General features: G+C 39.6%; 1 protein-coding gene across 7 annotated transcripts in view; it reads right to left on the bottom strand.

Annotated features, from left to right (window-relative positions):
* IFT140 (intraflagellar transport 140) overlaps positions 1–20922 on the bottom strand; it is an 83156-nt gene that overhangs the window by 61676 nt on the left and 558 nt on the right. For 6 of the 7 annotated variants that reach the window (XM_065683568.1, XM_065683572.1, XM_065683567.1 and 3 more), the window contains exons 2-11: positions 18549–18727; positions 17089–17310; positions 12329–12450; positions 11583–11725; positions 7469–7644; positions 6266–6357; positions 4932–5038; positions 3920–4065; positions 1171–1374; positions 730–802 (exon numbers count right to left, since the gene is read on the bottom strand). In XM_065683568.1, the coding sequence (XP_065539640.1) occupies positions 730–802; positions 1171–1374; positions 3920–4065; positions 4932–5038; positions 6266–6357; positions 7469–7644; positions 11583–11725; positions 12329–12450; positions 17089–17310; positions 18549–18695 (1432 nt within the window). In that variant the 5' untranslated portion in view covers positions 18696–18727. Of the gene's footprint in view, positions 1–729; positions 803–1170; positions 1375–3919; positions 4066–4931; positions 5039–6265; positions 6358–7468; positions 7645–11582; positions 11726–12328; positions 12451–17088; positions 17311–18548; positions 18728–18980; positions 19162–20922 lie in introns of those variants that run through there. The other variant, XM_065683569.1, reaches the window with a different exon arrangement.

The raw sequence follows: 20922 nt of genomic DNA, 5'->3' as shown, positions 1-20922 counted from the left end.
GAAAGAAAGAAAGAAAGAGGAAGGAAGGAAGGAAGGAAGGAAGGAAGGAAGGAAGGAAGGAAGGAAGGAAGGAAGGAAAAGAAAGAAAGAAAGAAAGAAGGGGAAAGAAAGAAAGAAAGAAAAAGAAAGAAAGAAAAGGAGAAGGAGAAGGAGGAGGAGAAGGAGAAGGAAGGAAAGAAAGGAAGGGAGGGAGAAAGAAAGAAAGAAGGAAAGGGAAGGAGGGAGGGGGGAAGGGAGGAAGGGAAAAAGGGAGGAAGGGAAGAAGGGAGGGAAAGAGACAAGTGCAATGTGAGGTTCTGTTAAGAGAATTCATTCCTTCCTTCACTGAACTACAACTGAAGAATGCTAAAGGAATTTCTGTCAGAAGAGTGACTTTTAAATTATTTCACGAGTGTTAGAGACTAGTGAAACCTAGGTGGCACTAATACATTGATTCAGCATGGGAAAGTTCTAAAATAAATGAGTAAATATAGACAAGAAGAAATAGGAAACACTTGATGGGTCTTAAAAGATCTCAAGATTTTGGATGGGAATGATGGAATTACCTGTTTCTCAAAGCAGAAATATTTAGGGGAAATCAATAATAGAAAAAAACCTTCCTTGACTTAGCTGTATATAATATTTTTCAACTTGTGTATATGATCACAGTCCATCAGCTGTCATGAATGAGGAGTATTTATAACTTTGGAGGAAGAGAACCATGTTAATTCTGATCATTCTGAGTCCTACCTGCACTTCTGAAGGTATCTCCTGCACACTCAAAGACAGTAACTTGCTTCATGTTCCAGAATACTACAGCATCCTAAAACCATCAAAAAAGCAAAAGGATATACACAATCAGTTTCTTTTGAATCATACAGGAATTCATGCAGTAACACAGCCAGACCTTCCACACAATCACCATCATTTACTAGTGCCCCTGTATCTTGGGTTGGAAGGCTTCTGGTAATCCGAAAGTTCTCTGGTCAATGCCTAGAGAATTACTAAGTCACTATGCTGTAGGAAAAATCAGCTCCACCACAGCATCATTACTACTATCATAATAATACTTCCATAACATAATAAATTGAATATCAAAGAGGTGTTATATTAAAGACTTATAAAATTGGTCTCCATACACCTAACTAGGCAACTGATGAGGCAAATGAATAAAAAAACAAAACAATAAACCTCAGTAGCGAAGATTCCATTAACATTCATATCAACATGAAGACTGTGTGTGGTTCCTCTGCTGAAGCTGGTTACATTAAACAGGCTGGGAGACACCTGTACAACGGCTGTTTGCTGGTGAAAATGAGACAACATGGCCTGCTCACTGAGGATCACCACAGAGCTGGTGGTGTTCACGGCCAGCAGGTTTCTCCGAGAGCCCCACTGCACAGAATAGGAAGAGAAAAAAAACAACACACAATTTCATCTAAGATCTTGAACAGTCACAGCAATGTCCCACATCAGATGGCAAGGGGTAGGATAAACATTTTTATACATATACAAAGTCCTACTCTCTAAATGCAACTAGTAAATGACTAGAAATTATTACCCATTAAAGCTGTTATGCTCTTACCCAGCTATGCAGACTGCCTTTGACTAAGTACAGAAGCTGTTTTTTCAATCAAACCCACTTTTCTTTCCTGAAATATTACGGTACCACCTTACATTTATTCCTGCAAGATAGCATCAAGTATTTAAAGGGATTAATAACTCTGCAATCTGTAAAAGCCAATTGCATGCATACTTTCTTTTTGATCTCCATATTCCTTTCTGCAGTTTTGATAAGGTTTTCAGTCAGTTCAAGCTCCCTACCTATCAAAGCCTGCTAAATCACATGCATCAATAAAGGGCTCCAAAAGTACACTTCTCCCCTTCTCCTGGAAGAATCTCCATGTTCCAGCTAATTCGTCCAGTGAGTTCTACGAAGGTTAAATAATCACAGAACTGTTTAGATTGGGAAAGGCCCTTAAGATTATCACGTCCAGTCATTAACACAGCACTGCCAAGGCCACCACTAAACCATGGCACTAAGGGCCTCATCTACCTGGTTTGTGAACACTTCCAGGGACAGTGACTCCACCACTGCCCTGGGCAGCCTGTTCTAATCCCTGACCATGCTTCTGGGGAAATAAATTTTTCTCAATATCCAGTCTAAGCCTCCTGTGGTGCAGCTTGAGGCTCCTTCCTCTCACCCTATTGCTTGCTACTTAGGAGAAGAGACCAGCCACCTCCTGGTTCCATCCTTCTTTCAGATAGATATAGAGAATGACAGATGCCCCCTGAACATTCTCTTCTTCGGACTAAACCCCCCCCAGTTTACAAAGTTTTGAAAATCTTTTACAAAATATTTTTTGGAATGCAGGAATTACAATAAAAAATAATCTAGGGTTTCCATAAATAAGGCCAGCTTCATAAAAGGAGATAAAAGCACAGTGATTGTTGACAACTTTTTTATAATGTGTTTGTTTATGCTAACGAACATCGGGAACAAGGTGCTATTTCTGGACAGCGCTCCTTATCTTGTGATCCGGAAAATACTTGAATGCTCAAGCTGACATAAACACCTATATCTTTTCTCTTCCCCCAATGTATTAGCAGATGTATGATATACTAATGGCACACGCTATCTCCTATATACTGGACCTTTCGTTACTCAGCATATGCCAACCCAGGACAAGCAAATGCCATTGCTTTTTAAACACTTTCCATTTTTATGTGAATACAGAATAAAAGAAAACATAAAATTACTTTCTCTTGAAAGGCACCTTCCAAAAAATAACAGGTATGTTCTCATGTATAAAGCAAAGCAATAGAATAATCTAAGTTAGAAAAGAATCTCTAAAAACCCCCAAAAGGCTTAGTAATAGTGTATAAAAAACAAACCAACCAAAAAACGCTGGAGAACCTAAAAGAACAAACTTTGCCTTTTAGCAAAAAGGTGGTGGTTAAAGAAGTTAACTGTTACTTCGTGTAAAACTATTTACATTTACAATTCTAATGCTCAGCATTTCTCTTCTTCATGTATTGAGATCCTAATAAGTATATAATGTCAGAATTTAAGCTGCCTGTGACAAAGGTAAATATTTCAAATAAACTAAAATGCTGCACCCTGACACTTAACAGAGACTAGGTTAAAAAAAAAAAAAATTATAGTGCTATCTATTGGTATATCCTTCAGCATTACAAATATTATAAATAGCAGAAGAAATGTTTTAAAGCAAAGTTTTGCATATTTATAAGAGAAAACTTATCATTCACATCTAGTCTGTCACACCTAAAAACTTAACTAGTAAAGACACCTTTTCTGAGAATAAAACAGCTGAAAACATCATTTTGTGTGTACTAATACAGCATTCCGTTTCAGATTGTGCATCTTCCCACAAAAAAATATTTGGTTATAAATACACCTTTTTATTTTTGCAACTACCAGTAAGAGCAAATTTTATGTTGAGAAAGTGACTAAAAAGAAAATTATCTACAAATAAAATAATTCATTTATTCAGATTCCCTTGCTTTCTATTTTAATAAATTTCTGTAAATTTGACATTTCTGACAATCTGTCTTTTTCAGAAAAACATTTCAGGGTGCTGAATCCAAAGGGTTTGTCAATAGGACAAAAAAAAAAGATGTTTGGATTTAAGCATGCCATGACTGGTAATTCTCCCAGAGAGAGAGAGAGAGATGTATTTGCATTTCAGTGTGTTATGCTTAGCATTTCAACCCTGCCTGTAACAGAATAGCTATAAACAGGTAATATATCTGACTGTTTCAATTTTCAAAGTTACTGACCATATGGGTTCTTCATCCTTCTGAAGGAGAACCAGCCTCTGCTGGTGCACACATCTGTATGACAGCGATCATAGTGATCTATTGCACAAAGATGATCTATTCATTTAATGCTTGTGAAGAAGACACCTTCCTGTCTTACCTTTATCTGAGTGACACTTCCTTCAAGTTCTGTAGGTGCCTGGAGCTTCCACTTCTTGCCCTCCGAAGCCTGTGTGCCCTGATCAGACCCTGCGGCTTTCCTCCACATAGCTATTCTCCCTTTGTTAGTACCAGCTGCCAAGAGACCTGACATTCACAAACCTTTTAGGCATTTCATACATTAAACTTCCAAAAAACAAATTCACATTATAGGAAGCAGCAAGCAGCCTAGCTCTGCTTCTAAGGTACTGAGAAGCCTTTTTCTAGCAGCATCCATTTCATAGAATCATAGAATAATTTCTTTGCCTTACTGCAAACCAACATCCTAGTCCCGCTTCTAAGGTACTGAGAAGCCTTTTTCTAGCAGCATCTATTTCTTTGCTTTACTGCAAACCAGCATCCTAGTCCCGAACTGGAGACAAAATGGGAGAAGTTTCACAGGGCAAGGCCCATTTTCTAAGCTACCAGCTGAAGTTATCTTTTAAATATATCAGATTTAATTTTAATGATTTATTTTTGAATAGTTGGTTTTGTAGGCACCACGACAAGCCACCATTGAAAACCATTCTAGCATACATGAGCTATGCCTACACTGGCAAACAAGGTGATGCACAGAAGTAGCTCTGTAGAAAACATCAGTTTGAGGGACCTGACATTCACGCCATACACGTTTGGTGAGTTCCGCTTCACATTAGCTCTAGTGTGGGCTTCTAGACTGAATGACTACAGCATACTGAAGCGAATTAGGTGGACCACAGGAGTACCTGGACCAGTTCAGTGTCAACACAATGAATCTAGCTGGTGTGCCAGGAGATAACTCTGCACTGAGACACTAAGTATCGAATGATCTCATTGTACCGTCGAAAGCACACTCCTGATCTGAACTAAAACACTTATACATCACATGCTGTTACCGAAACCCTCAGTAACAAGATGAACATACTGCATTGAATGCAGGGCACTGAAGACGAGGTTTAGGATCCAGAGATCACAACTGACATATTATTTCTCACCTTTAGCACTGCAGTAAGAAACACAGTTAATACATTCTCCTCCCTCAAATCCAAATTGCACATCTGGAGAGAGCACATAGTTCTCATCTCGGTCCAAATCCCAGAACCTAAGGTATACAAAACAAGAGTGTTAACAATGCTTTTCCTTACAGGTGTCTTGCTAAACACAGTCAATAATAGGATGCTGTAGATGGCATTAGTTTGCTATTTCCATAATGCCCAGATCATTCGAGCTTTAAAATTGCCAACAGCTGCCTCTGGAATGTGAATTTCTTAACAATCTCTTTCCTTTCCCTTTGACTTTTTAACCTGCAGCATGTTTTGTGATATTTTCCTATGAAGAAAGAAGTCAGAAGCAAAGCAAGCTTCAAGAAAAATAGAATAGAAAGGAAGTCAGGTCTAGTTCTAATTTTCCTTCTACCTACTTACACCTCCTTCTCTATTTTAAGAATATTCCTTGATTAACCATTAATCCTTAGACTACTTAAATCCTTTAGGTTTATTTTCTAGCACTGAATATTGTCATCAAACATATTCCTTCTTGCTACTTGGTCTTTATCACAAACTCACAAAATTAACAGATGATTTTGTCTGATAGCAGCTGACAGACGCTCAAGAAAGTGAACTGACATAACAGAACACCCCAACCCCCCAACAAAAGTTAGAGGAAACAGGTAGAACAAGTCTTAGTAAAGACAGGGAAGAAAAGGATTTAGGGGGTTGTTTTGTGGTTTGTTGGCTTGTTTTTTTTTTAAGATGAAAAAATATAAAATCTACAGAACATGGTAACATAGAAGCATGGCAAACTAACTTACTTAGTTTAAATCATTAGGTATAGAAGTAACAAATTCTTGTCGTATATTACAGCAACAGATACACATTCTTAAAAGCAAGCACTTTTTTCCTGTTGCTGATGCTGTGACTATCATAAGAATCAGATTGTAACAATGGGAAGAACAGCAAACTCATTATCTTTTTCATGCAAGAACACATATGGGTGTATTTTCAGAAGAAATCCATAACAGCGCTTGAGAAAGAGATAGATTTGGGTAGTACTGCCTGACAAAATAAAGTAACTAGAGAGAAAGATATATAGAATTAGTTTTTGTCTGCAAGGACACATATTTTTCATTTAATTTATTTACTTTGAGAAACAAAATTAGAAAATATTGGCAGTTTTTCTTCACTGGTAAAAAATCAAACGAAACCAAAAATAAACAAAAAACAAAACCAAAAAGCGGTTCAATAAAAATACTCAGTACATTGCAGACCACAGACCTTTTAGATGGCACTTCTAATGGGCAGCCAGAAGAGTTTTAAAACAGGATTCTTACCTGATGACTGTCTCACCTAGTGCTGTAACAATAAGGCTGTGGTCTATCAAAATGATGTCTGCAGAATGACCTGTCTTCCCACTCAACTTCACCTGCCAACCACAAGCAAATAAATACATTTACAGAAGGTAGGAGAAACACACTGAAAGAGAGTAAGCAGCTGAATTGCCTAGCTTGGCTAAAAAGTTAAAATATAAGAATAACTACTGCTGTCTGTTAGTTCAGACAGACCAACAGTTCCTCTCAGGCAGTGATCACCACTAAATGCATCAATTATATGATGTATAAATTTAATAAAAGAAATCTTGTAGTGGGTTAATGAATTAGTTAAGGAGCAGGGATTTTTCTCTTGTACTACATTTTCTCTTAGAACTTTATAAAGATTGCCTTAAAATATGAAGCACCAAATCTTATTTCTAGTCAAAAATAAGTAGTGATTTATAGGAAGTGGACACTCCTGAAATACAGAAGTGCCCAGTCTTCTACATCTGAGATGAAAAGAAAAAAAATCTTAGGAAGGTGAAAATTTGAGTGCCACCTCCCCAAGCAGTATTCTCTAACAGTAGTGTTTTATTTGAGCCAAGGTGATTACAAGTTCTGGATGAGGTCAGTTTGGTTTTTATCCCTACGCAATAGTTTTTGGGTCACTATGGTATTATTTGTGATTCTGTGACTTGCAGGTTGCAACTTTTTAAAAGCCTCCTTGCCTTTGCAGCTATGAAGAGCCCTTCAACAATGTGAGAACTAAACCATCTGCCAGATTTGCAGACAGTATCACCAAGAGAAGGTGCTACTTCTACTGATCTGAAAGGCAAAACAGCTCTGAGCAACTGATGATAATAAAACCAAGGACACAGATTATCAACTATTTATCCAAATTTAACTAATAGTTTATCATACTGGAATTTTAAATTCTTCTATAATTCACTTAGACAAGGTAAATGCAGTGCAAAAGGATTAACATAGGGTCAGAACAAAAAAAAAAACCCAAGAAAACACAGGAAGGCAAGATGAAAACTATCTTTCCAAGTTCGATAAGACATCACTCTCTTCCACTTTTAAATTATGTATTTGCTCATCAAGGTATCATCCAAGAAATAAAAATGAGTGTTGATTCATTTTTAAGGAAAAGGTGATAATCAAAAAACCCTAACAAACACTTACAAAGATGAAACATTGCAACTTTTCCCTGTAGTCTCTTACCTTCATGAGCTCTTCTGCCTCTCCCTCAGGAGTAATTGCATGCAAGGACAATTGCAGGTTCTCTGTTATCACTACTAAAACCTCTCTTTCCTCCATGAACAGAAGTTTTTGGACCAGAGTGTCTGTGGACAATACATGCCTTGTCTTTCCTTTCTCATTCACATAATGCACAGAACCTGCAGTACATGTAAACGAGGTATAGCTTTTAATCAGCAGTTTTTAGCTACAAAAATCAAAGTTGCTGCTTCCTACCTTAAAATATTCCTCAAGTGCTGAAAAGATAAAAATAACCGTCATTCTTTTGTCTCCTGGTTTGTCTCAGGATACAGCCTATGGTGGCTCACCAGAGCAATAATCCGAAATTTACTCACTTTTTTTTCTGTCTAGGAAATCCAGAGGGGAGTCACTTAAATAATTTTAAATGACAAGTAAACTTTCTGCATACATGTGCACAGATGATGGCTTCTGAAATCTTCAATATTAATAATAATTTGTGAAAGAGGAATGGTAGCTAAGAATTGGTATGATTTACAGCAGAATATAGATTACGGAAAACTGTGATAGGGAGGTCTTAATTGCTTAGAAACACTCCAACACACACACTAAATACATCTTTCATACATTAATTTCATAAGCAAATGGAACAGTGTCATTCTAAGAGCACTGACAACAGTACTGGGTGACTTGGCAACTACAGCTTGTATCAACATTTTAAAAGCCATTAAGCTTTTGTTAAATTGCAATACTGTGTAAATCATACACAGGTGTACCCAGTGAAAAAACCCTTGAACTAACACAGAGTTTACAAATGGCATTACAGAAATCACCCAAACAAATTAAGTTATAGAAATCTGACAGATCTGTTGCCACAGACACATAATTCCTTAGCAAATCATGGTATTGCATAAATGTAATATTTCGTATTACATAAATATAATATTTCAAACCAGTGCAAATCAAAAAACCTTAAGAAATGAAACAATATTTTCCCAAAAATGCTGAAGTAGAAAACACAAATGTTTAAGAATGAACATTAAGGATCCATGCTAAAATGTTGCACACAAGAGGCAATATGATGTATCTAATAAAAAAGAATGTTTTTCCAAAACTCTTACAATATATTACCATCCTCCATGTTCCACATATTTAAATAAAAAAATTTAAACTCCTCTCCCACCTCTTCCCACACTGCTTCATTTCCTCCCTGAAATAAAACACTGAACATGTAACTTCTCTCTTGTCGATGGTTTAGCTCGTCCAGTTTCAACCCCTGCCACGGGCAGGACACCTTCCACCAGACCCCATTGCTCCAAGCCCTGTCCAACCTGGCCTTGAACACTGCCAGGGATGGGGCAGCCACAGCTTCTCTGGGCACCCTGTGCCAGCACCTCATCACCCTCACAGGGAAGAACTTCTGCCTAAAATCTCATCCCAATCTCCCCTCTGTCAGATTAAAGCCATTCCCCTTTGTTCTGTCCCTATAGGCCCCTGTCAAAATCCCCTCTCCAGGTTTCTTGTAGTCCCTTTAGGCACTGGAAGCTGCCCTGAGGTCTCCCTGGAGCCTTCTCTTCTCCAGGCTGAACAAGACCAGCTCTCTCAGCCTGTCTCCAGAGCACAGCTGCTCCAGCCCTTGCAGCACCTCCATGGCCTCCTCTGGACTTGCTCCAACAGCTCCAGGTCCCTCTTGTGTTGTTGCCCCAGAGCTGGACACAGGACTGCAGGAGGGTCTCCCCAGAGTGCAACAGAGAGATCGAATCCCCTCCCTCAACCTGCTGCTCATGCTCTGGGGATGCAGCCCAGCACACGGGGTTCTGGGCTCAAGCACACATTGAAGTTGGGTTACTGGAGCTTCTCATCCACCAGTACACTCAATTTCTTCTCCACAGGACTGCTCTCAATCCTTTCATTCCCCAGCCTCTATTGATACTTGGGATTATTGTAATTGTTTTTAATTTTCTAACACACAGCTATCTGTTTATTGTAGTAATACTCAGCAGTAACTGATTATCTACTGAATCTCAGTTTTATGTGATCTTTTACAAGAAGCGGTGATTTTATTTGCCATTTGAAATTGTTTCATAAGTTAAATTAACCTTCTGTACTTGGATATTACCATACAAAGTATCAGGAATCACACAGATAATGCTAACCACTATTTTGAAGCTACTTAGGCAGGTAGGGAGAAGGTTATAGCTTTCTGAGTAAGAAAGTCTTCACACTATATCATACAAGAGACTGATCTCAAAAGTTAACAAATCTGAGCTAATTAAGTGGAGCAAATAACTCTGACATTCAGAAGACAAAAAGCAGCAAAAAGTGTGTGCTGCTCAGGAAATAAAATGGGGATCAAAGAAAATTACTACTCATGACCTAAAACGTTGTTTGTTCTCAACAAACAAAGGTGCATTCAGTAAAAATATCAGGATGATTTCCACTATTCTGGTTATGTCCCAAAACCTGTACCAGTCATCTCAGGTGCTCGGTAATGAAGATGATTCTTTATGCTCATGGAAAGTGTTATGAAACAACCTCCAAAATTGTTATCGGTTCAGGGATCCTCTCTTCAGAAAAGCGTCACATGCAACACATTACCTGAACTGCAACTACTGTTTTACTGCAACAATCGGTGTTTTGGAAGCACCAAAACATATCTAAACATTAAATACTTGTAACTCAGAGGGTTTAATTTTGCTTTGAGCTTTTCTGAGGAGCTTCATTGTTTAGTTTTGCTTTAAAAGATGTTTCATTGACATTAGTCAAATCTCTTTTGAGATTTTAAAAGCATGTAATAAAATTCTTTTTTTTCATTTTTAATAAACAAGTCTGAGCTGAGAATCTGTAACTTGGAGGGAATTTACAAGTCAGCTTTACACCCTACAAAAACATTAACTGATCCTGGAATTATGAAAGATAATTAACCAGATTGAGAACTGGGTCCAAAATACATATGCCCAAATCAACCTCGGCAGTGAGGATGCTCCAAAGAAGGTCAGTGTCATCTAACTGGAAAGTCTGTATAGGAGGCCCAAGAACCAGGCCGTGAAGGACAGCCCCTTGCAGGATGCAGAGTCTGTCCCTAGATGGAGCTGTGTGCCACCACAACGGCTGCTGTCAAAGTGACAGGGTAACGGGCACAGCCACCCACGTTCTCTCTTAAGTATCCTGTACCCCTTTTTCATTTAAATGGTTAATATCTAGTAAAGAGGCTTGTACCTCACGAATCCAATGAAGGTACAGCCTAATGTATTGCAAAGCTGGACAACCCCACCCCTGAAATAATTCAGAAGCTATTCTGGTGTAAATGCCGGGTCTCATTCTTGAAAATGTAAACACCGAATCAAACTGTAACAGAGCTGCAGAAATAGCGTAACTTAAACGTTTTTTAGAGTAGTTAACACTTGAATCGAGAGGATTACATACTCTAATCATCTACCAGACACATACGCATTACAATACTTGTCACACACATTCTGGTTTGGGTTCAAAGAGTTGACAGGTTAGAGAAAGAGAAGGCATAATGAGAGCAACTGGGGTAGGATGAAAATGAGTTCAGAGCAAGCTAGTAACCTGAACAGTAAAAGCACAAGACAAATGCCAGGGAAGAAAAAGTATTAGGAAGAAAGCTAACAAAGCAGATACTCGGATTATTTTGCTCCCTTAGACTGAAGCATCATTTCAAGGCATGAGAAAAAACCGAAAAAGTAAAGCAATAATTTCTTTTCAAAGGTATGTTCTAGCAGCATTTGCCTATTTCTAGAAAACACCACAACACATGCATTATTTTGAAGCTTTGCACAAAATGCTAACAAGCTCTAATTTTATTTACACTTAAGAGATCACTTTTCTTCAGGAACATGAGTAATCCAATACCCATGGTGTCCCTTTGGAAAGGACTCACCATGAAGATGCTAAGATGTCAAATTTAGTAATTTCTTCTGACCAATATTCTTCAACTCCTGTGAATACTCTATTCTTTTGGATAGATGGATATGATGGATATATAGGTATATTCTAGATCTTGGACATACGGAAACAGGACTATTGTGCACTAGGCTATTTTGAAGCATTAAGGGAACAAATTTCCAGCAGACTGGAGAAGTAGTTTTGCTCTTACCATCTGTCAAAGCAATAAAGAAGGACAGTCCTTCCTGGAGTCCCATTTTCAGAGGTGCTCCTGCTCCAGCTTTTCTCCAGTTAAACATATCCAAGGCCTTCTCATCACCACTCACAGCTGCTTTTGCCAGCTGTACAAAGTCCCTGCAAACAGATACTTGATTTCCATTTTCTTATATGACAGAGTACTTTCCATCTCAAAGAATGAATGAGTAGTTAATAAAACATATTGTAAAGAGAGAATAAGGACGTTTCATACACTGATTGGAAAAAGAAAAAAAACTCAGATACAAAGCGAAACTTTTATACTAATTTTCATTTGAATTGTTTCACCTTTTTTTCTACCACAAGCTTCCTTATTTTTACAGAGATATGAAACAGAAGTGGTGCAGATAAGAAAAAATACATTTTTCTACTGAGCTGTTTCCTATTTCTTGCTTGGACAGGAAATAAATATTATTTAAGAAGTGACTTTACAATTAATTATTCTTGCCAAAGATTTCATGGATAATTGTGTTTCGATGTGCTTTCTGCTTTTCACGATCAGTGACAGTTTTAATCAGAAGAACTAAAGGAAGAAAAGACAACAGCAAAAGAGAGAAAGGCATGAACAAAAGGAAGATCTGTTTCTGCATACAAGACACAAATAGCTAACTACTAGAAAAGGAGAAGAACCTGAAAATAAATGACAGTCAGGAGGAGAATGTTTTATATATATATATTTATACAAAGGTTTGTCTGACTTACTCGCCTGGAGGGGGTGGTCGGAAGACATAATGACACAGAGATTTTCCATACTCCTGTTTCAGCAGGGAAGGACCATGTACTCTTCCTCGCTGGTCCATTCTCCAGACAACCAAGATGCCGTGCTAGAAAAAGACAATAATTAATTCATTACACTTTGTAAACAAATGAGAACCCAGATTCCAGCTACCCAGTGCACATACAAACCAACATTTCATTGACAGGTTACACCTTTACTCTCATTTAGTTGACACATCTCCCACTTAAAACTAAGCCACAAAGAATAAAAAAAATCTTTAACATTATATTATTTGCTTATTTAAAATCAAGTTATATCAAAAAGCTGGTTGGTTATATCCATTCTTAATAAAATAACACAACCAGAACAATTAAATGAAACAGCCTTTTTTTTCCGCTGTAAGCAGCGTATGCAAATATTTGTTTAGGTAACTTTCTTTCCACTTTTTCTTTGCAAGTAATCTGATTGCTAAAACAAAATATATTGAGAAAAAGGGTAGTAAAGCATAAGATTTGCACCCCTCAGTAAGTGCATATAATACTGAGAGAGATGAGCATGGGTGTATAACCATACACATGTGAAGTCACAGGATGCAGATAACCGAAGGGAAGAATTTCAGAATTTCTGGAGCTTCCAATTCTTTCAGAGCAGACATTAAAGTACAACAAGAATTAATTTTTAGAAACAGAACTTAGCAAACAGAAAAATCATGGATGCCAAAGAAAGGGAGATAGGTTAGCTAACTGACTCAACAGCAGGCAATAGAACCTGGAGCTCAGAGCCTGGCAGATGTTCTCAGCACTCATTTTGCAGGTCTAGCTCAGGGTGAGAACCAAACCCCTGGTGACTGGAGAGAATGGAGAAGGCAGAGAAGTAAAAAGACAGTTCACCATGACATACACAGGGACCATTCCAAAAGTGATTTATGTTACAGACTCACAGCTGCAATTTTATTATTTATCTTGTTATTATGTTAGTGCTTAGGGAACCAAATTGCATTTGGAGGCCCTCTGTGCAAGTATTTCATTAAAAAAGCAGCAACAATTTGCACCATCAAGTTCAATCTCATTTTATTTCATTAAGATAGGTAACGGTAAAGAGGTATTATAATTTGTTCTATTTTTCTTTATTGTTTTCAGTATAGTCCTTCTAGAAGTGAAGCACTAGTAGCAGTGGTACACTCTAAACACTCTTCATCATCCTAACTAGAAGCCACATGAGGTGAGGCTGAGGCCTTTCAAGGTAATATTTCCTTTGCCTAAGAATCAAAGTTCTAACTTCTTCTCAGCAGTGAGATGATAATATTTATACCACTCAAAACTGTTTATTAAGTGCAATGCTGTTTCTTACAATTTAAAGAATGTGCATCCAGAAAAAAACAGTGGGTCATAGTGGTAGGTGACTCTACTTTGAAAGTCACAGAGGTACCCATCTGTTGGCCTGACCCGATCTCAGGGGAGGTGTGTTGTCTACCAGGGGCTCAAATCAGGGATGTTGCTGAGAGGCTGCCTGGTCTAGTAAGCCCTCCTGACTATTACCCACTTCTAGTGGTTCATGTGGGTGCTAGTGATATAGACAGCAGTAGCCTGGAAAGCACCAAGAAGGACTATAGAGCCCTGGTAAAGGTGGTTAGGGGCTCTGAAAGTTCATGGCCTGTTGGCTCTTCTTCTCACTTTTCCCTCAGCTTTAAATGTCACCAAATTCCAGGGACCCCAACTAAGAACACCTGCTGGAGGAAAAGTCTGCAGCTTTATAAAACTGCTGTCACCCATCTGCCTCCTGTGTATTAATTCCTGTCCTCACTTGCCTCTTCTGTATCTCCGCAATTCCTGTGCTGCTCTTCACCTCTGTAGCTTTTCCTCTCCCATTCATCCTTCAGCCCTCTACCACAGTGCTCTGCCAGGGCACACCGGGGGCTTGCAAGCTCCCTCACACGTAGAGACTGGCCAGGGCCTGAGGTGTGCCTGGGTGCCTTGAGAGAGGCCACTGCAGGAGAGTAAAGCCCCGCAGCAGCATGGTGGGAATAGAAATGGGAGCATGTCCCATATCCGTGCTGGAATGAGGACAAGCGCCTAGCTCCAACAGAGCTACCCAGGACAACTCTGGTAAATGGGGCCATCGCCTATTCCATCTGTCCCCTGAGGGGTGTCTGCTGGGGCTTGGCTGTGAGAGCTCTCATAGAGGACACATAGCCACTGCAGGTGGGGGCACAGAGCTATGGCTTGGCAGCCATACCTAGCCATCTCTCATATCTTGGGCTGCATCCAAAGGAGCATGGCCAGCAGGTCAAGCGAGGTGATTCTGCCCCTCTATTCTGCCCTGATGAGCCCCCACCTGGAGTACTGCATCCAGCTCTGGAGTCCTTAGTACAGTAAAGACATGAATATGTTGGAAAGGGTCCAGAGAAGGGCCACAAAGTGATCAGAGGGATGGACCACCTCTCCTCTGAGGAAGGGTTGATAGAACTGAGTCTTTTAACCTTGCAGTTCTTAAAAGAGGCCCATAAGAAAAATGGGGAGACACTGTTTAGCAGGATCTGTTGTGACAAGATGAGGGCTGATGGTTTTAAACTAGAAGAGGGGATAGTCAGGCTGAATAAGAAAGTTTTTAAAATGAGCGTGGTAAAACACTGGCACAGGTTGCTCCAGGAAGTGGTGGATGCACCATCCTTGAAGACATTCAAAGTCAGGCTGGATGTGGTTCTGGGCAACCTGATCTAGATGAAGATGTCCCTGCTCATTGCAGGCAGACTGCACTACATGACCTTTGAAGGTCCCTTCCAATCCACGCCATTCCATGATTCTATGATTCTGTGACCTTCCTTCCATTTCATTCTAGATGTCCCATCCTGTATTTAAATTAGCCTAGCTGCAAACTCAATTCTGAGTTTAAAGTACTTGAGACTGGAAATAAAAAAGCTCACTATCTCTTCTGAGTGTGACAGGTTATAGAAAAGATGCTGAACTGGTCTGTTTTCAAATGGTATTTTTTCAAAAGGACAAAGAACATTGACTTCACCATCTATATGGGTCCATTCCAACTTGAGATATTCTGTGCTTCTATCCTGTATCTTCCCAGTCATTCTTAGCAACCCAACGCTTTAGCTTCTTGTTATATAGGCTATTTGCCTTCTAAATAGACTTTCACTACAGAAAGCACCCAGATCCTTAGGATTCTTTTGTGTGATTGAAACCTGAAAGTCATCCATGTTATTTGTTTCTTAGAACACAAATCAAGAGCTTCTGATTTTCACAGTATCCTATTCCAACTTTAAGGAGTTATTTCAAAATAATTTTCTTGCAACTCAGGATTTATGATGACTGAATGTTCTCAGCTGAGCACTTGCAGTTACGAAGTCCCAGTGAAGATCAAACAGAAATCAAATCAGGGCCCAAATATTGATCTTCTTTCTAAGCCTATACCTCTAATACGAGCAGGATATAATCTCAGCAGTACTCACCTAATGGAAGTTTCCTGAATATCAGCCTTCATGGGAAACACTTTAAAATTAAAAGCTATTGTTTTTACACAGGAAATAAAGCATAGCTGCACACCAGACCAAGGTACAACACTGAGTAGGCCACACAACGGATGGGTAGAGGGATCATCTTGGAACTAGGCATGGGCTGCTGAACCAGCTATGTGCAAGCCTAATTAGCTCAAGCTGGCCACTACACACACAGCTGTAGGCTTTTAAGGACCATGGACACCAGAGTACCTTGAGCTGTGCTCAGCTATGTGTTTCAATGTTTGTTTGAGGGTAACACAGCTATTTTGCAATAATGAACTTTGCTGGGTTCAGTTGTGCTGCTTTTCCATCTGTTGAGTTTAGCCTTTCCAAATACAACAATTGAAACTACATAAAATTGAAGACCATTCATGCCAACAGATGCATTGGCTTTGTTTTGTCATGTTAAGGTACATGTTTAGAACCACTGCTTATTTGCCATTAATACTCTCATCAGAGGAGCAGTTAGGATAAGTCCATAAAATGTTATATTTGCCTGTAAGAACAGCTGTATCTGTTTTAAAATTACTTCATTACTGTGATCTTACATCAATTAAATTAATCTGATAAAGAAGTTTGCTTATAAATATAGGGCTAATGTAAGCTGTGGCTATATTAATGTGTTATCTCCATATAAATAAGGCCTCAGCTACCCCATCCATTAAGTAGCCTAAACCCTAATCTACTGCTCAGCATATACTGAGATTAGATATGCTTTTATGTAAAGATAAATGGATAAAACAGCAGTAAGTACTGTAGAAAATGTTAAAACACTGGGATTTTATTTTACTCCCCAACAGTTTCTGTTTGTACCTAAAGTAAGGAAATCTATCTCTGCCACAACTATCCCTTCTCATAACAATCCGTTCCATAATCCACGGACTCTTCATTAGGGACTGTAGTGATAGGACAAGGGGTAACGGGTTCAAACTTAAACAGGAGAAGTTTAGGTTAGATATAAGGAAGAAATTCTTTACTGTGAGGGTGGTGAGGCACTGGAATGGGTTGCCCAAGGAAGCTGTGAATGCTCCATCCCAGGCAGTGTTCAAGGCCAGGTTGGAGAGACTCTTGGGTGACATGATTTAGTGTGTAGTGTCCCTGCCCATGGCAGGGGGGTTGGAACTAGATGATTTTAAGATCCTTTCCAACCCTAACTATTCTATGATTCTAATCCCTTCCCATCCCAGGGTTTGCAACACTGTGTTCAAACACACATTTGGAATTTCAACCACTCACCCTGTCACCAGACACAAGGTGGGTACCATTTGTGCTCCAGTTCAGGACTGTGATGGTGGCATTATGATGAGGTGGCACAGCGTGGTGCTCCTTGTCTTGTTTGTTAAGTATCACGACTTCTCCTGTCTCCCAGCCTGCTGCAAGAATGGGTCGGGAAGGGTGCCAGGAAAGTGCTGTGACCTTAAAGCTTCTCTCAACATGTGCATCAGACACATGTTCTCCCTGCAAATGAAAATAAAGTGCAAGCTCAGTGCAATGGAAACTCAGTACGAGGGTCCTGCTAAACCTTCAGATTCACTTCCCAGTCAACAAGATATTTTTCTGTGATAAGGGACTGGCATGTAATAGAGCTTTCTGAAAGAGATATGAAGTGGCTACACAAATTCTCTTTGCAGCTATTTAACATGCATAAAAATGTGCTACAATATGTAGTACATCCACTTGAAAACCGTTAATGAAAACACAGCAGTGTTAAGTGATGGCCTCCCTCTGCTTTTCCAGGCTGTTCTTCCCTCGCAGCACATATGAGCACCTCTCGCTGAGTATCAAGCTTTTACTCCTATATGATGGGTAAGAGGCTTTGAGTACACTTCAAGGAAAAAACAAACAAACAAACTTTTGAAGAAGAATAAAGCACTTCAAAGAGGACACACAATAATCTAATGCTTAGGCAGCTTTTAAAAGTAGACCCTCCTATGTGCATAGTCTGCAATAAAATTTCAGGCAAATCATTTAACCTCTCTGTGCATTTATTTTTCCATTTGTGAAATTTGGATGACAATTTTTCATAATACCCTTTGAAAAGTGCACATTTTACAGGCTACTTCTATTAACAGACTGAAACATATCCAGTACATCCGCTGCTGGACAGCTTGTAGTGCCAGTTCCCTAAATACCACTTTTTGCCTGAAAATTATACAAGCCAAAGTCCTACACAAGCCTCTTGTGTAAAGTTTAGAGTGGGCAAGGGAAGTATTTGTTCAGAGGCAAAAATCATACTAGGAAACTACCTACTCAAATGGAACAAGCTGAGTCTAGCACATCACCTCAGTGTTGAGGTGGAAGAATTATTTTCTTTTTTAATTTCTTAGTACATTTTATTCACAGGCTTTCTCTTTAAAATAAAGCAAACAAACAAACAAACAAAACAAAGCTTGTGACCATTTTACTTGTAAGCCTGAAATTCTCATACTGCGAGAAATAACTTTTACAGACTTAAAGTCTGTAAAAATTAAATTTCAATAGAAAGATCAATTTATGAAGACTTCAATAAAATACATTTAATCAGTAGCTGATTAATCTGACAAGTCCTATATAGCATGGGACATGATTAATAAGCAAAATCCAGAAAGAAGGATTCAAAGAGCACGAGTAAGGCTGGAAATAAGTAGATTAAAACCATGAAGTTTCAAACCAGCAAAATGATATCAAGCCCAAAAGTAAAGCTGCTGCTGATTCACCTGCTCCAGGTAGATATCCACATAGCCCCCAGACGCTGTGCTGATGGAAGCCACTGCCAGGAGTGGGTGCAGGGGGTGCCACGCTATGTGAGAAGTGGATGTAACTGAATCTGGAGCTTGTATTCGGTGATCCACATACACAGCCATGTGTATGACAGAGGCTGTCACAGGCTGCAAGCCTGTACAAGGAAAATACACATGCTTAACTATATAACATACATAGTTATGCTATAACTATATGTAATATATATAGTATATATAATAATAAGTATACATAAAATGGGGGGGAAAATAAAGCTGCAGCATCATCATGCTAATATGCATGACAGAGACATGAAAAAGGTTATAGTGGTAGTTTTAAAAACACGGAGGAACACTGAGCCCTGTAGCCTGTAGGTTTATAGTGCACATGGGATGGTACCAACCACTTACCAGAGGCTTGTGCTGGCCTATTTCACAGGACTCTGAAATAACTCAGAATTTACCAGAAAACTACTTCCAATTCTTCATATCCAAAGGCATCAACTAATGTACAGACAAAGCAATTTTATGTTGTAAAGTCTCACAGTCTCATATCAGGGCTTTCAAAGTAAGTTTTAACAGCTGTCACCACCTTGGAGCTTGTACTGCTGAAATTACACAAGATTAGTTTAACTCATACTGTCTGTTACCTACATTTGAACTGTTATTTACATTTGAATGAAAACACTCAGTAAGTGCTGACATTCCTAGGAAAACCTGAAAGCAATGCTCTTGTCAGAGTTGTGTGTCAAAAATGGAGACAGTCACTCCATGACACATGGAGATGGTCTTCGGGATTTGTGTTGCGTGATTTGAGTGGCTTGGTTTCAGTACAAAATAGACTGAGAAAACCACCTCCAGTTATTAGCAAATAATGCCAAGACACAGTGAAAAAACATACACACAAAAAAACTGTGAAAAGTTTAAGACTCCCTTCACATTTCAGGGGAAGACACTTCTTCTGTACAGCCAGACCTGCAGTTCTGTTCGGCTGTCACCAGCTGGAACCTGAAGCAGAATGTAAAATGGACACAAACAGACTCTTGTTTAAAAGTATCTTTCCTTCAAATATGCTGTCAGTGCTTAAAGTAAATATGTTGCTTTAAGAAGTCTGTCTTCCCAAAATAAAAGAAAAATTAAATCTGGTTCAGCACCTTTGATTAGACTGGTTAGAAAGGTGGGGAACATTATTAAATAGACATTAGGAAGTTGTTCTTCCCTGTGAGGGTAGTGAGGCACTAGCACAGGTTGCCCAGAGAAGCTGTGGCTTTGGGTTGGAAGGGATCTTAAAGCTTATCCAGTTCCAACTCCTTGCCATGGGCAGGGACACCTTCCACTAGACTCCGTTGCTCCAAGCCCCGTCCAACCTGGCCTTGAACACTGCCAGGGATGGGGCAGCCACAGCTTCTCTGGGCAATCTGTGCGAGCGCCTCATCACCCTCACAGGGAAGAACTTCTGCCTAAGAGTTCATCTCAGTCTCCCCTCTGTCAGGTTAAAGCCATTCCCCCTTGTTCTGTCCCTACAGGCCCTCGTCCAAAGCCCCTCTCCAGGTTTCTTGTAGCCCCTTCAGTCACTGGAAGCTGCTCTAAGGTCTCCCCTTAAGAAGCCTTCTCTTCTCCAGGCTGAACAAGACCAGCTCTCTCAGCCTGTCCCCAGAGCAGAGCTGCTCCGGCTCTTGGAGCATATTCACGGCATCCTCTGGACCTGCTCCAACAGGTCTATGTCTTTCTTGCACTGGGGACCCCAAAGCTGGATGAACACTTACCCCAGGCGAGCACCAGAGTGAGCAGAGGGGCAGGATCCCCTTGGCTTTCTGGGCTGTGAGCACACACTACAAGCTCACATCCAGTTTTTCATACAGCAGTATCTCTATTCCTTCTGCACAGGGCTGCTCTCAATCCATTCATCCCCCAGCCTGTACCAGTACTGGTCATTGCCCCGACCCAGGTGCAGGACCTTGCACTTGGCCTTGTTGAACTTCATGAGGCGAACATTAGAGATGACAGGAATGTCTGCCCGCAGGGAAAAGAGAAGTTCAAGGTCATTCTCTGTCCCTATTCTTAACTGGCCAGACACAAGCGACCTCTAGTCCAGACATCATACACCATACTAATGTGGCCTGCGCTTGGGATATCAGATCCTTTGGGGAAATCAAGCCTTATTTCAGGGTTTATCAGCTCACAGGTCGTATGACACCAATACTGAGTGGTTTTCCTCACAAGACTTTACAGTTTCCTATAAAAAAAAATATATTTTTTCTCATAATCCCTACCCATAATAAATGCAATTAAAATTCTAAAATAGCTAGCCCCAGAAAAAAAGCAAATGCAAAACTGAGTTACGCTACAAAAC

This window comes from Lathamus discolor, chromosome 6 (genome assembly GCF_037157495.1).
Source record: "Lathamus discolor isolate bLatDis1 chromosome 6, bLatDis1.hap1, whole genome shotgun sequence".
NCBI lineage: Eukaryota > Metazoa > Chordata > Aves > Psittaciformes > Psittacidae > Lathamus > Lathamus discolor.
Note: the sequence above shows the minus strand (reverse complement) of the source record. Positions and strands in the feature narration are given on the sequence as shown.